Source organism: Platalea leucorodia (assembly GCF_965183815.1).
Source record: "Platalea leucorodia genome assembly, chromosome: W".
NCBI lineage: Eukaryota > Metazoa > Chordata > Aves > Pelecaniformes > Threskiornithidae > Platalea > Platalea leucorodia.
Window position 1 is genome coordinate 34244824 of NC_138859.1, and position 15972 is coordinate 34260795.

General features: G+C 56.5%; 2 protein-coding genes across 2 annotated transcripts; both read left to right on the top strand.

Annotated features, from left to right (window-relative positions):
• Positions 1–899: 899 nt before the first annotated feature.
• Positions 900–3191, top strand: LOC309601932 (adenosine 5'-monophosphoramidase HINT1-like; the record flags this gene model as incomplete). Its single annotated transcript, XM_082335186.1, has 3 exons — positions 900–1139; positions 1946–2050; positions 2852–3191. Coding segments are annotated over 3 exons (510 nt in total), but the record flags the coding sequence as incomplete, so codon positions are not given.
• An 8299-nt stretch (positions 3192–11490) lies between these two features.
• On the top strand, positions 11491–13611 carry LOC309601934 (adenosine 5'-monophosphoramidase HINT1-like; the record flags this gene model as incomplete). The annotated part of the gene is made up of 3 exons (XM_082335193.1): positions 11491–11730; positions 12538–12642; positions 13447–13611. Coding segments are annotated over 3 exons (510 nt in total), but the record flags the coding sequence as incomplete, so codon positions are not given.
• Between the last annotated feature and the right edge of the window lie 2361 nt (positions 13612–15972).

Here is a 15972-nt window from a genome sequence, read left to right on the forward strand (position 1 = left end):
GCGCTGCCGTCCAGAGGGCCCTCGACAGGCTGGAGAAACGGGCAGGCAGGAGCCTCGTGGGGTTCAACAAGGGGAAGCGCAAGGTCCTGCACCTGGGGAGGAACAACCCCATGCACCAGTATATGCTGGAGGCCGACCGGCTGGAAAGCAGCTTTGCAGAAAAGGACGTGGGGGGCTCCCGGTGGACACCAAGTTGAACGTGAGCCGACAACGTGCCCTTGCCGCAAAGAAGGCTAAGGATATCCTTGGCCCGATATAGAGGCAAGCAGGGTTTATATATGTTACAACACAGTTGTGTAGCCCAATCGAATTGCTCGCTGTCCCCGGGGGTGCAGGGCACCACAGACCACCCTTGGGCGGCTTTGGGGGCACCGCCTGTTTTTCTAAAAGCCTCCTACCCAGCTTAGCGCAAATCCTAGCTTGATCTGCCCTCCAGCCCTCGAGCCACCAGTGCCGAACACACGCTTTGTATTTTATTTTCTCCCAGGAGGCGTGCAGCTTAGAAACGTCTGCAATTGAAGCGGGGCTTTCAGGGAACAATTTCGAGCAGCTTCTGTTGGTTCTGCGAAACGTTCTGAAAAGTTAAGGCCTGGCCTGGCCTGGCCTGCCCTGCCCTGCCCTGGCAAAAGCAGTCGTTTGACTGGAGGGAGCAGCACCAAAAAGCCACAAGCACGTTTGGGGCGGACTCGATGCGGTAATAAATAACAATAGATAGTCCTTCTAGCTACAACAGCCTCTTCTGAGACCTCGTTGCCCGCCCACGGGGTCGCAGCACTACACGGCACAGATCCCTCCACCCCCAGGCCGGATCCCTCCGCGCCCCGAGGGCACGCAAACTCCCCGAGCCCCGGTAAGCACCAGGTCGGCGAGGGCGGACCCGCCGAGGGGGCGAGGACAAGCGAAAACGACAGACGAGACAGCCAGTCGAGACGCGGGATCGGCCGGCGGCGATCTGGCGGCCCAATGGGCGCCGCGGAGGGCCTGGCCGAGTGGAGGAAGCGCGGGGGCGACAAGGGGCGTTGTCGTGGCTGACGAGATTCTCGGGGCGCGGGCCGCCCGGCCCGGTGGCGCCGCTTCTGTCTTCGGAAAGGTCATCGGCAAGGCGCTTCCCCGCCAACGTCATCGACGAGGACGAGGAGGTAGCCGCGGCTTTGCTCTGTGCGCGGTTCCCTTTCCCTGCCCTCCCCTCCCGTCCCCTTCCCTTCCCCCCCTCGCCCCTCCCCCCGCGCTCGCAGGCACCCTGAGCCGAGGACCCGTTGCGCGGTGCCCGGGAGCGCGGCAGGGCGGGTGGCGGCGTTGCTGCGGGTGGCTGGAGGGAAGGAGGGAGGGAAGGAGGGACGGGGGACGGGCGGGGCCTTTCTGGGTTGTGGCGCTCTCTACTGCACCATCCCTAAAACATCGCGCTTCTTCGGTGCCCCCCCCCCCCCTTCCCCGGCTGCCGCGGCGCGTACTGGGTTGCTGGTGCTGTCCGGCTCGCCTCGGTTCCCAGCCCCACCGTGTCGTGCGTGCGCGCGCGCAGAGGAGGGCCTCTGACGGTAACGCACTTGGCGGCAGCCGCAGACGTTTGCCGCGTGATATCCCTTTGGCACCGCAAGTCGTGCAAAGTTTGCTGCTGCTGCTGCTGCCGAGGGGTGGGAGTGGTCCTGCCTCGTGTAGGAGGATAGTCTTGAAACCTTAGATTAAGCACACGCAGTCAGTCTCCTCGGGGCTTCCCGGTGTGCGTACGCACGCGCGTATGTATGTAAACAGCGAACGTCTGAGCAGTGTCCGTAATGAGTTAATAGAAAGTACTAACATCGCGTAAGAGAAATCAGCGTTTCGGCTTGTGTTTGGGGTATCTGGTGATCTGCTTCTGTACGAGTTCAGTGGGGCATACTGATTTGCTGAAGCTATTACCTTTCTCTGAAGCCAATTGCGTTTTAACTGTTTTATACTCTTCCTCCAGCGCCTCGCGTTCCACGATCTTTCACCCCAAGCTCCGACGCTTGTCCTGGTCATGCCGAAGGAGCCAATTATCAGGTTATCTGAAGCAGAAGATTCTGGCGAATCTGTAAGTACCGTGGAAGCGTTCTGTACGCTAAACTGTACCTGTAATTAGTTCCGAATTTACTGGACTCTTTCCCATCCCCCCCTTTCCCCCTTGATAGGGCACAGTAGGCTGTTTGGGGTTTTCTGGCGCTATAATCCTTTGCCTCTAGCTTGCAACGGGATTGAGCTTTTTGACTAAAAGTAGTGATATAAAGCAATGCTCGTCCCTGGGTATGTACTTCTGGTGCAAAATGCGGTGTTGTTTTGGGGCGCAGTCTGATGCCTATTGTCATGGTTTGGAGTAAGAGCAGCAGTACTTCTAATGCGGAGAAGAGGGCTTGGGGTTTTTGGCAGGTCAGGGCTGAGGAAGGGCAAAGCTGGTTGAGAGGTGCCGGGTGCTTTGCTCTTAGCTCTGAAAGTCAAGTTCAAAGGCTTTGTCAACCCATGCAAAGACAGCCTAAAGTTTCTTTTCCGCCCGAATGGCTTATGTTGCCCGAAGGTATAATGGGGGCTTGAACCCGGAGACGAGCTTAGCTTCTGTGGCCGTTTTGTAGTCCGTTGCCGTCGAGCCTGAAAAAAATTGCGTGGCTCTTTCCCCCGCCCCCCCACAGTGTGCCTACTTGGTCTTTGTAGCTTTGCTTGGAAAATGTCAGTTGCAGGCGGACAGACAGTAATTTGAAGCGCAATGGTTGAATTGCTAGGAATTGGCGAACTGGTTTCTCTGGGTGGTTCTCTGCTCTCATGCCTTCCCTCCCTGCCCTCTCCCCTCTTTGCGTGTGGCTTTTGATTTTATTTATTTATGGTTTTGTACTTCCTTCTCCAGCTTCTTGGGCATCTAGTGATTGTTGGCAAGAAGCGTGCTGCTCACCTGGGCCTGACCAATGGATTCCGGACGGTTGCGGACGAAGGGCCCGAGGGTGGGCAGCCTGTCTGTCACGTACATCTACGTATTCTGGGTGGCCGTCAGTTGGGCTGGCCGCCTGGCTAAGATTTTTGCACCACAGGAGTTGCTGCACGTGTACAAATTGCCACCGAATGGATTTCGTCTGTTGCCCGTCAGTCTAGCCACTGTTGATGTCTAATTTTTTGTGACGTGTGCCTGTGGAAGGTAATAAAAGCTTTGAGCAGCAGTTGCACAATAAAGACTTAGCATGGGGATATCACCTCTGTCTGGTGCGTCTTACTGAGGGGAATAGTTCTGCAAGTTAAAACGGTGTCTCCCCGGAGTGTAAGTATGTGGAATGTTTCAGTCTGCTAACGGTGTTCTGTAGATAGATAGCGATTTGCCCAGTCACTTGAAGCGTGACGCTGGAACCGCTTGGCAGTCTCCTGCGTCTTGCAGGAAGCAGGCGCTTAGCTTTTTGGAAGTGGTACGCAAATGTACATAAAGCCAGCGTGGGCTGCTGCTAAAACTTTAGAAAATACTGTATGTGACGCTACAGGCGTGCCGTGCGAGGGTGGTTTCGGCACAGCGCAATGTGTTGGGAGCATCCAACTCCTGTTGGAGCGCTTTATCGATGGCCGTGTGATAAGGCCGCGTCGATATCCCTTTTCTGGTGAGGAGGGAGGCGGTAGGAGAAAACAGTCGCTCTGAGTGGCAGCTGTGGTGCTTCCATAGCACAGTGGAATAGCTCTCTCTGTCACTTTGGGTCAGCTGTCCTGGCTCTGTCCCCTCCCAACCTCTTGCCCACCCCCAGCTTACTGGACTTTGGGGGTGGGGTGGTTGGAGAGACAGCCTCCATGCTGTGGGAGCGCTGCTGAAACATGGGTGTGTTATCAACGCCCTTCTAGCTACAGCTCCAAAGCGCAGCACTATGAGGGCCGATATTTCCCTGCTGCCTGTGGATCTGGCAGGTGGATATTTCCAGAAGGAACTTTTTCATCCTCTTTTCTCCCCCTGTCCTGTGGAAGAGGGGCAGCTGGGTGGACCCTTGGCAGCCGGTCAAGAAGCATAGGATCGTTTAGGTTGGAAAAGACCTTTAAGATCATCGAGTCCAACCGTTAACCTAACGCTGCCAGGTCCACCACTCAACCGCGTCCCTGAGCACCACGTCTACACGTCTTTTAAATACCTCCAGGGATGGTAACTCAACCACTTGCCTCTGCGGCCTGCCCCAATGCTCGACAACCCTTTCGGTGAAGAAATTTTTCCTAATACCCAATCTAAACCTCCCCTGGCGCAACTTGGGGCCGTTTCCTCTCGTCCTATCGCTTGTTTCTTGGGAAAAGAGACCGAGCCCCACCTCGCTACGACCTCCTTTCAGGTAGTTGTAGAGAGCGATGAGGTCTCCCTGTACCGTTTAATACCGTTTAATATCTTCATCAATGACACAGCTAGTGGGATTGAGCGCGCCCTCTGCGAGGTTGCGGACGACGCTAAGCTGAGTGGTGCAGCTGATACTCTAGAGGGAAGGGATGCCATCCAGAGGGGCCTTGACGGGCTGGAGAAGTGGGCCCGTGCGATCCTCGTGAAGTTCCACAAGGCCAAGGGCAAGGTCCTGCGCCTGGGTCGGGGCAGTCCCCGATATCAGTACAGACTGGGTGATGAATGGGTTGAGAGCAGTCCTGCAGAGAAGGGCTCGGGGGTACCGGTGGACGAAAAATTGGATACGAGCTGGCAGTGTGCGCTTGCAGGCCAGAAAGCCAATCGAATCCTGGGCCGCGTAAACGGGAGCGTGGCCAGCAGGTCGAGGGAGGTGATTCTCCCCCTCTACTCCGCTCTCGTGAGAGCCCACCTGGAGTCCTGCGCCCAGCTCTGGGGTCCCCAGTACAAGACAGACGTGGACCTGTTAGAGCGGGTCCAGAGGAGGGCCACGAAAATGGTCAGAGGGCTGGAACACCTCTCCTATGACGAAAGGCTGAGGAGAAGAGAAGGCTCCGGGGAGACCTTATTGCGGCCTTTCAATACTTGAAGGGGGCTTATAAGAAAGATGGAGCAGCGGATAGTGTGTACCTAGCCTTCAGGAAGGCTTTTGACACCGTCTCCCGTAAGATCCTCGTAGAGAAGCTGATGAAGTAGGGGCTGGATGAGCGGACAGTGGGGTGGGTTGAAATCTGGCTGAACAGCTGGGCCCAGCGGGTGGTGATCAGTGGCATGAAGTCTAGTTGGAGGCCAGGAACGAGCGGTGGACCCCGGGGGTCAATGCTGGGCCCGATCCTGTTCAACATCCTAATTAACGATCCGGATGATGGGTAGGCAGGCAGACAGACAGACAGGCCCCTCAGCGAGTTTGCTGATGATACAAAACTGGGAGGAGCGGCTGATACACCAGGGGGTTGCGCTGCCGTCCAGAGGGCCCTCGACAGGCTGGAGAAACGGGCAGGCAGGAGCCTCGTGGGGTTCAACAAGGGGAAGCGCAAGGTCCTGCACCTGGGGAGGAACAACCCCATGCACCAGTATATGCTGGAGGCCGACCGGCTGGAAAGCAGCTTTGCAGAAAAGGACGTGGGGGGCTCCCGGTGGACACCAAGTTGAACGTGAGCCGACAACGTGCCCTTGCCGCAAAGAAGGCTAAGGATATCCTTGGCCCGATATAGAGGCAAGCAGGGTTTATATATGTTACAACACAGTTGTGTAGCCCAATCGAATTGCTCGCTGTCCCCGGGGGTGCAGGGCACCACAGACCACCCTTGGGCGGCTTTGGGGGCACCGCCTGTTTTTCTAAAAGCCTCCTACCCAGCTTAGCGCAAATCCTAGCTTGATCTGCCCTCCAGCCCTCGAGCCACCAGTGCCGAACACACGCTTTGTATTTTATTTTCTCCCAGGAGGCGTGCAGCTTAGAAACGTCTGCAATTGAAGCGGGGCTTTCAGGGAACAATTTCGAGCAGCTTCTGTTGGTTCTGCGAAACGTTCTGAAAAGTTAAGGCCTGGCCTGCCCTGCCCTGGCAAAAGCAGTCGTTTGACTGGAGGGAGCAGCACCAAAAAGCCACAAGCACGTTTGGGGCGGACTCGATGCGGTAATAAATAACAATAGATAGTCCTTCTAGCTACAACAGCCTCTTCTGAGACCTCGTTGCCCGCCCACGGGGTCGCAGCACTACACGGCACAGATCCCTCCACCCCCAGGCCGGATCCCTCCGCGCCCCGAGGGCACGCAAACTCCCCGAGCCCCGGTAAGCACCAGGTCGGCGAGGGCGGACCCGCCGAGGGGGCGAGGACAAGCGAAAACGACAGACGAGACAGCCAGTCGAGACGCGGGATCGGCCGGCGGCGATCTGGCGGCCCAATGGGCGCCGCGGAGGGCCTGGCCGAGTGGAGGAAGCGCGGGGGCGACAAGGGGCGTTGTCGTGGCTGACGAGATTCTCGGGGCGCGGGCCGCCCGGCCCGGTGGCGCCGCTTCTGTCTTCGGAAAGGTCATCGGCAAGGCGCTTCCCCGCCAACGTCATCGACGAGGACGAGGAGGTAGCCGCGGCTTTGCTCTGTGCGCGGTTCCCTTTCCCTGCCCTCCCCTCCCGTCCCCTTCCCTTCCCCCCCTCGCCCCTCCCCCCGCGCTCGCAGGCACCCTGAGCCGAGGACCCGTTGCGCGGTGCCCGGGAGCGCGGCAGGGCGGGTGGCGGCGTTGCTGCGGGTGGCTGGAGGGAAGGAGGGAGGGAAGGAGGGACGGGGGACGGGCGGGGCCTTTCTGGGTTGTGGCGCTCTCTACTGCACCATCCCTAAAACATCGCGCTTCTTCGGTGCCCCCCCCCCCCTTCCCCGGCTGCCGCGGCGCGTACTGGGTTGCTGGTGCTGTCCGGCTCGCCTCGGTTCCCAGCCCCACCGTGTCGTGCGTGCGCGCGCGCAGAGGAGGGCCTCTGACGGTAACGCACTTGGCGGCAGCCGCAGACGTTTGCCGCGTGATATCCCTTTGGCACCGCAAGTCGTGCAAAGTTTGCTGCTGCTGCTGCTGCCGAGGGGTGGGAGTGGTCCTGCCTCGTGTAGGAGGATAGTCTTGAAACCTTAGATTAAGCACACGCAGTCAGTCTCCTCGGGGCTTCCCGGTGTGCGTACGCACGCGCGTATGTATGTAAACAGCGAACGTCTGAGCAGTGTCCGTAATGAGTTAATAGAAAGTACTAACATCGCGTAAGAGAAATCAGCGTTTCGGCTTGTGTTTGGGGTATCTGGTGATCTGCTTCTGTACGAGTTCAGTGGGGCATACTGATTTGCTGAAGCTATTACCTTTCTCTGAAGCCAATTGCGTTTTAACTGTTTTATACTCTTCCTCCAGCGCCTCGCGTTCCACGATCTTTCACCCCAAGCTCCGACGCTTGTCCTGGTCATGCCGAAGGAGCCAATTATCAGGTTATCTGAAGCAGAAGATTCTGGCGAATCTGTAAGTACCGTGGAAGTGTTCTGTACGCTAAACTGTACCTGTAATTAGTTCCGAATTTACTGGACTCTTTCCCATCCCCCCCTTTCCCCCTTGATAGGGCACAGTAGGCTGTTTGGGGTTTTCTGGCGCTATAATCCTTTGCCTCTAGCTTGCAACGGGATTGAGCTTTTTGACTAAAAGTAGTGATATAAAGCAATGCTCGTCCCTGGGTATGTACTTCTGGTGCAAAATGCGGTGTTGTTTTGGGGCGCAGTCTGATGCCTATTGTCATGGTTTGGAGTAAGAGCAGCAGTACTTCTAATGCGGAGAAGAGGGCTTGGGGTTTTTGGCAGGTCAGGGCTGAGGAAGGGCAAAGCTGGTTGAGAGGTGCCGGGTGCTTTGCTCTTAGCTCTGAAAGTCAAGTTCAAAGGCTTTGTCAACCCATGCAAAGACAGCCTAAAGTTTCTTTTCCGCCCGAATGGCTTATGTTGCCCGAAGGTATAATGGGGGCTTGAACCCGGAGACGAGCTTAGCTTCTGTGGCCGTTTTGTAGTCCGTTGCCGTCGAGCCTGAAAAAAATTGCGTGGCTCTTTCCCCCGCCCCCCCACAGTGTGCCTACTTGGTCTTTGTAGCTTTGCTTGGAAAATGTCAGTTGCAGGCGGACAGACAGTAATTTGAAGCGCAATGGTTGAATTGCTAGGAATTGGCGAACTGGTTTCTCTGGGTGGTTCTCTGCTCTCATGCCTTCCCTCCCTGCCCTCTCCCCTCTTTGCGTGTGGCTTTTGATTTTATTTATTTATGGTTTTGTACTTCCTTCTCCAGCTTCTTGGGCATCTAGTGATTGTTGGCAAGAAGCGTGCTGCTCACCTGGGCCTGACCAATGGATTCCGGACGGTTGCGGACGAAGGGCCCGAGGGTGGGCAGCCTGTCTGTCACGTACATCTACGTATTCTGGGTGGCCGTCAGTTGGGCTGGCCGCCTGGCTAAGATTTTTGCACCACAGGAGTTGCTGCACGTGTACAAATTGCCACCGAATGGATTTCGTCTGTTGCCCGTCAGTCTAGCCACTGTTGATGTCTAATTTTTTGTGACGTGTGCCTGTGGAAGGTAATAAAAGCTTTGAGCAGCAGTTGCACAATAAAGACTTAGCATGGGGATATCACCTCTGTCTGGTGCGTCTTACTGAGGGGAATAGTTCTGCAAGTTAAAACGGTGTCTCCCCGGAGTGTAAGTATGTGGAATGTTTCAGTCTGCTAACGGTGTTCTGTAGATAGATAGCGATTTGCCCAGTCACTTGAAGCGTGACGCTGGAACCGCTTGGCAGTCTCCTGCGTCTTGCAGGAAGCAGGCGCTTAGCTTTTTGGAAGTGGTACGCAAATGTACATAAAGCCAGCGTGGGCTGCTGCTAAAACTTTAGAAAATACTGTATGTGACGCTACAGGCGTGCCGTGCGAGGGTGGTTTCGGCACAGCGCAATGTGTTGGGAGCATCCAACTCCTGTTGGAGCGCTTTATCGATGGCCGTGTGATAAGGCCGCGTCGATATCCCTTTTCTGGTGAGGAGGGAGGCGGTAGGAGAAAACAGTCGCTCTGAGTGGCAGCTGTGGTGCTTCCATAGCACAGTGGAATAGCTCTCTCTGTCACTTTGGGTCAGCTGTCCTGGCTCTGTCCCCTCCCAACCTCTTGCCCACCCCCAGCTTACTGGACTTTGGGGGTGGGGTGGTTGGAGAGACAGCCTCCATGCTGTGGGAGCGCTGCTGAAACATGGGTGTGTTATCAACGCCCTTCTAGCTACAGCTCCAAAGCGCAGCACTATGAGGGCCGATATTTCCCTGCTGCCTGTGGATCTGGCAGGTGGATATTTCCAGAAGGAACTTTTTCATCCTCTTTTCTCCCCCTGTCCTGTGGAAGAGGGGCAGCTGGGTGGACCCTTGGCAGCCGGTCAAGAAGCATAGGATCGTTTAGGTTGGAAAAGACCTTTAAGATCATCGAGTCCAACCGTTAACCTAACGCTGCCAGGTCCACCACTCAACCGCGTCCCTGAGCACCACGTCTACACGTCTTTTAAATACCTCCAGGGATGGTAACTCAACCACTTGCCTCTGCGGCCTGCCCCAATGCTCGACAACCCTTTCGGTGAAGAAATTTTTCCTAATACCCAATCTAAACCTCCCCTGGCGCAACTTGGGGCCGTTTCCTCTCGTCCTATCGCTTGTTTCTTGGGAAAAGAGACCGAGCCCCACCTCGCTACGACCTCCTTTCAGGTAGTTGTAGAGAGCGATGAGGTCTCCCTGTACCGTTTAATACCGTTTAATATCTTCATCAATGACACAGCTAGTGGGATTGAGCGCGCCCTCTGCAAGTTTGCGGACGACGCTAAGCTGAGTGGTGCAGCTGATACTCTAGAGGGAAGGGATGCCATCCAGAGGGGCCTTGACGGGCTGGAGAAGTGGGCCCGTGCGATCCTCGTGAAGTTCCACAAGGCCAAGGGCAAGGTCCTGCGCCTGGGTCGGGGCAGTCCCCGATATCAGTACAGACTGGGTGATGAATGGGTTGAGAGCAGTCCTGCAGAGAAGGGCTCGGGGGTACCGGTGGACGAAAAATTGGATACGAGCTGGCAGTGTGCGCTTGCAGGCCAGAAAGCCAATCGAATCCTGGGCCGCGTAAACGGGAGTGTGGCCAGCAGGTCGAGGGAGGTGATTCTCCCCCTCTACTCCGCTCTCGTGAGAGCCCACCTGGAGTCCTGCGCCCAGCTCTGGGGTCCCCAGTACAAGACAGACGTGGACCTGTTAGAGCGGGTCCAGAGGAGGGCCACGAAAATGGTCAGAGGGCTGGAACACCTCTCCTATGACGAAAGGCTGAGGAGAAGAGAAGGCTCCGGGGAGACCTTATTGCGGCCTTTCAATACTTGAAGGGGGCTTATAAGAAAGATGGAGCAGCGGATAGTGTGTACCTAGCCTTCAGGAAGGCTTTTGACACCGTCTCCCGTAAGATCCTCGTAGAGAAGCTGATGAAGTAGGGGCTGGATGAGCGGACAGTGGGGTGGGTTGAAATCTGGCTGAACAGCTGGGCCCAGCGGGTGGTGATCAGTGGCATGAAGTCTAGTTGGAGGCCAGGAACGAGCGGTGGACCCCGGGGGTCAATGCTGGGCCCGATCCTGTTCAACATCCTAATTAACGATCCGGATGATGGGTAGGCAGGCAGACAGACAGACAGGCCCCTCAGCGAGTTTGCTGATGATACAAAACTGGGAGGAGCGGCTGATACACCAGGGGGTTGCGCTGCCGTCCAGAGGGCCCTCGACAGGCTGGAGAAACGGGCAGGCAGGAGCCTCGTGGGGTTCAACAAGGGGAAGCGCAAGGTCCTGCACCTGGGGAGGAACAACCCCATGCACCAGTATATGCTGGAGGCCGACCGGCTGGAAAGCAGCTTTGCAGAAAAGGACGTGGGGGGCTCCCGGTGGACACCAAGTTGAACGTGAGCCGACAACGTGCCCTTGCCGCAAAGAAGGCTAAGGATATCCTTGGCCCGATATAGAGGCAAGCAGGGTTTATATATGTTACAACACAGTTGTGTAGCCCAATCGAATTGCTCGCTGTCCCCGGGGGTGCAGGGCACCACAGACCACCCTTGGGCGGCTTTGGGGGCACCGCCTGTTTTTCTAAAAGCCTCCTACCCAGCTTAGCGCAAATCCTAGCTTGATCTGCCCTCCAGCCCTCGAGCCACCAGTGCCGAACACACGCTTTGTATTTTATTTTCTCCCAGGAGGCGTGCAGCTTAGAAACGTCTGCAATTGAAGCGGGGCTTTCAGGGAACAATTTCGAGCAGCTTCTGTTGGTTCTGCGAAACGTTCTGAAAAGTTAAGGCCTGGCCTGCCCTGCCCTGCCCTGCCCTGGCAAAAGCAGTCGTTTGACTGGAGGGAGCAGCACCAAAAAGCTACAAGCACGTTTGGGGCGGACTCGATGCGGTAATAAATAACAATAAATAGTCCTTCTAGCTACAACAGCCTCTTCTGAGACCTCGTTGCCCGCCCACGGGGTCGCAGCACTACACGGCACAGATCCCTCCACCCCCAGGCCGGATCCCTCCGCGCCCCGAGGGCACGCAAACTCCCCGAGCCCCGGTAAGCACCAGGTCGGCGAGGGCGGACCCGCCGAGGGGGCGAGGACAAGCGAAAACGACAGACGAGACAGCCAGTCGAGACGCGGGATCGGCCGGCGGCGATCTGGCGGCCCAATGGGCGCCGCGGAGGGCCTGGCCGAGTGGAGGAAGCGCGGGGGCGACAAGGGGCGTTGTCGTGGCTGACGAGATTCTCGGGGCGCGGGCCGCCCGGCCCGGTGGCGCCGCTTCTGTCTTCGGAAAGGTCATCGGCAAGGCGCTTCCCCGCCAACGTCATCGACGAGGACGAGGAGGTAGCCGCGGCTTTGCTCTGTGCGCGGTTCCCTTTCCCTGCCCTCCCCTCCCGTCCCCTTCCCTTCCCCCCCTCGCCCCTCCCCCCGCGCTCGCAGGCACCCTGAGCCGAGGACCCGTTGCGCGGTGCCCGGGAGCGCGGCAGGGCGGGTGGCGGCGTTGCTGCGGGTGGCTGGAGGGAAGGAGGGAGGGAAGGAGGGACGGGGGACGGGCGGGGCCTTTCTGGGTTGTGGCGCTCTCTACTGCACCATCCCTAAAACATCGCGCTTCTTCGGTGCCCCCCCCCCCCCCTTCCCCGGCTGCCGCGGCGCGTACTGGGTTGCTGGTGCTGTCCGGCTCGCCTCGGTTCCCAGCCCCACCGTGTCGTGCGTGCGCGCGCGCAGAGGAGGGCCTCTGACGGTAACGCACTTGGCGGCAGCCGCAGACGTTTGCCGCGTGATATCCCTTTGGCACCGCAAGTCGTGCAAAGTTTGCTGCTGCTGCTGCTGCCGAGGGGTGGGAGTGGTCCTGCCTCGTGTAGGAGGATAGTCTTGAAACCTTAGATTAAGCACACGCAGTCAGTCTCCTCGGGGCTTCCCGGTGTGCGTACGCACGCGCGTATGTATGTAAACAGCGAACGTCTGAGCAGTGACCGTAATGAGTTAATAGAAAGTACTAACATCGCGTAAGAGAAATCAGCGTTTCGGCTTGTGTTTGGGGTATCTGGTGATCTGCTTCTGTACGAGTTCAGTGGGGCATACTGATTTGCTGAAGCTATTACCTTTCTCTGAAGCCAATTGCGTTTTAACTGTTTTATACTCTTCCTCCAGCGCCTCGCGTTCCACGATCTTTCACCCCAAGCTCCGACGCTTGTCCTGGTCATGCCGAAGGAGCCAATTATCAGGTTATCTGAAGCAGAAGATTCTGGCGAATCTGTAAGTACCGTGGAAGCGTTCTGTACGCTAAACTGTACCTGTAATTAGTTCCGAATTTACTGGACTCTTTCCCATCCCCCCCTTTCCCCCTTGATAGGGCACAGTAGGCTGTTTGGGGTTTTCTGGCGCTATAATCCTTTGCCTCTAGCTTGCAACGGGATTGAGCTTTTTGACTAAAAGTAGTGATATAAAGCAATGCTTGTCCCTGGGTATGTACTTCTGGTGCAAAATGCGGTGTTGTTTTGGGGCGCAGTCTGATGCCTGTTGTCATGGTTTGGAGTAAGAGCAGCAGTACTTCTTCTAATGCGGAGAAGAGGGCTTGGGGTTTTTGGCAGGTCAGGGCTGAGGAAGGGCAAAGCTGGTTGAGAGGTGCCGGGTGCTTTGCTTTTAGCTCTGAAAGTCAAGTTCAAAGGCTTTGTCAACCCATGCAAAGACAGCCTAAAGTTTCTTTTCCGCCCGAATGGCTTATGTTGCCCAAAGGTATAATGGGGGCTTGAACCCGGAGACGAGCTTAGCTTCTGTGGCCGTTTTGTAGTCCGTTGCCGTCGAGCCTGAAAAAAATTGCGTGGCTCTTTCCCCCGCCCCCCCACAGTGTGCCTACTTGGTCTTTGTAGCTTTGCTTGGAAAATGTCAGTTGCAGGCGGACAGACAGTAATTTGAAGCGCAATGGTTGAATTGCTAGGAATTGGCACACTGGTTTCTCTGGGTGGTTCTCTGCTCTCATGCCTTCCCTCCCTGCCCTCTCCCCTCTTTGCGTGTGGCTTTTGATTTTATTTATTTATGGTTTTGTACTTCCTTCTCCAGCTTCTTGGGCATCTAGTGATTGTTGGCAAGAAGCGTGCTGCTCACCTGGGCCTGACCAATGGATTCCGGACGGTTGCGGACGAAGGGCCCGAGGGTGGGCAGCCTGTCTGTCACGTACATCTACGTATTCTGGGTGGCCGTCAGTTGGGCTGGCCGCCTGGCTAAGATTTTTGCACCACAGGAGTTGCTGCACGTGTACAAATCGCCACCGAATGGATTTCGTCTGTTGCCCGTCAGTCTAGCCACTGTTGATGTCTAATTTTTTGTGACGTGTGCCTGTGGAAGGTAATAAAAGCTTTGAGCAGCAGTTGCACAATAAAGACTTAGCATGGGGATATCACCTCTGTCTGGTGCGTCTTACTGAGGGGAATAGTTCTGCAAGTTAAAACGGTGTCTCCCCGGAGTGTAAGTATGTGGAATGTTTCAGTCTGCTAACAGTGTTCTGTAGATAGATAGCGATTTGCCCAGTCACTTGAAGCGTGACGCTGGAACCGCTTGGCAGTCTCCTGCGTCTTGCAGGAAGCAGGCGCTTAGCTTTTTGGAAGTGGTACGCAAATGTACATAAAGCCAGCGTGGGCTGCTGCTAAAACTTTAGAAAATACTGTATGTGACGCTACAGGCGTGCCGTGCGAGGGTGGTTTCGGCACAGCGCAATGTGTTGGGAGCATCCAACTCCTGTTGGAGCGCTTTATCGATGGCCGTGTGATAAGGCCGCGTCGATATCCCTTTTCTGGTGAGGGAGGCGGTAGGAGAAAACAGTCGCTCTGAGTGGCAGCTGTGGTGCTTCCATAGCACAGTGGAATAGCGCTCTCTGTCACTTTGGGTCAGCTGTCCTGGCTCTGTCCCCTCCCAACCTCTTGCCCACCCCCAGCTTACTGGACTTTGGGGGTGGGGTGGTTGGAGAGACAGCCTCCATGCTGTGGGAGCGCTGCTGAAACATGGGTGTGTTATCAACGCCCTTCTAGCTACAGCTCCAAAGCGCAGCACTATGAGGGCCGATATTTCCCTGCTGCCTGTGGATCTGGCAGGTGGATATTTCCAGAAGGAACTTTTTCATCCTCTTTTCTCCCCCTGTCCTGTGGAAGAGGGGCAGCTGGGTGGACCCTTGGCAGCCGGTCAAGAAGCATAGGATCGTTTAGGTTGGAAAAGACCTTTAAGATCATCGAGTCCAACCGTTAACCTAACGCTGCCAGGTCCACCACTCAACCACGTCCCTGAGCACCATGTCTACACGTCTTTTAAATACCTCCAGGGATGGTAACTCAACCACTTGCCTCTGCGGCCTGCCCCAATGCTCGACAACCCTTTCGGTGAAGAAATTTTTCCTAATACGCAATCTAAACCTCCCCTGGCGCAACTTGGGGCCGTTTCCTCTCGTCCTATCGCTTGTTACTTGGGAAAAGAGACCGAGCCCCACCTCGCTACGACCTCCTTTCAGGTAGTTGTAGAGAGCGATGAGGTCTCCCTGTACCGTTTAATACCGTTTAATATCTTCATCAATGACATAGCTAGTGGGATTGAGCGCGCCCTCTGCGAGGTTGCGGACGACGCCAAGCTGAGTGGTGCAGCTGATACTCTAGAGGGAAGGGATGCCATCCAGAGGGGCCTTGACGGGCTGGAGAAGTGGGCCCGTGCGATCCTCGTGAAGTTCCACAAGGCCAAGGGCAAGGTCCTGCGCCTGGGTCAGGGCAGTCCCCGATATCAGTACAGACTGGGTGATGAATGGGTTGAGAGCAGTCCTGCAGAGAAGGGCTCGGGGGTACCGGTGGACGAAAAATTGGATACGAGCTGGCAGTGTGCGCTTGCAGGCCAGAAAGCCAATCGAATCCTGGGCCGCGTAAACAGGAGCGTGGCCAGCAGGTCGAGGGAGGTGATTCTCCCCCTCTACTCTGCTCTCGTGAGAGCCCACCTGGAGTCCTGCGCCCAGCTCTGGGGTCCCCAGTACAAGACAGATGTGGACCTGTTAGAGCGGGTCCAGAGGAGGGCCACGAAAATGGTCAGAGGGCTGGAACACCTCTCCTATGACGAAAGGCTGAGGAGAAGAGAAGGCTCCGGGGAGACCTTATTGCGGCCTTTCAATACTTGAAGGGGGCTTATAAGAAAGATGGAGCAGCGGATAGTGTCTACCTAGGCTTCAGGAAGGCTTTTGACACCGTCTCCCGTAAGATCCTCGTAGAGAAGCTGATGAAGTAGGGGCTGGATGAGCGGACAGTGGGGTGGGTTGAAATCTGGCTGAACAGCTGGGCCCAGCGGGTGGTGATCAGTGGCATGAAGTCTAGTTGGAGGCCAGGAACGAGCGGTGGACCCCGGGGGTCAATGCTGGGCCCGATCCTGTTCAACATCCTAATTAACGATCCGGATGATGGGTAGGCAGGCAGACAGACAGACAGGCCCCTCAGCGAGTTTGCTGATGATACAAAACTGGGAGGAGCGGCTGATACACCAGGGGGTTGCGCTGCCGTCCAGAGGGCCCTCGACAGGCTGGAGAAACGGGCAGGCAGGAGCCTCGTGGGGTTCAACAAGGGG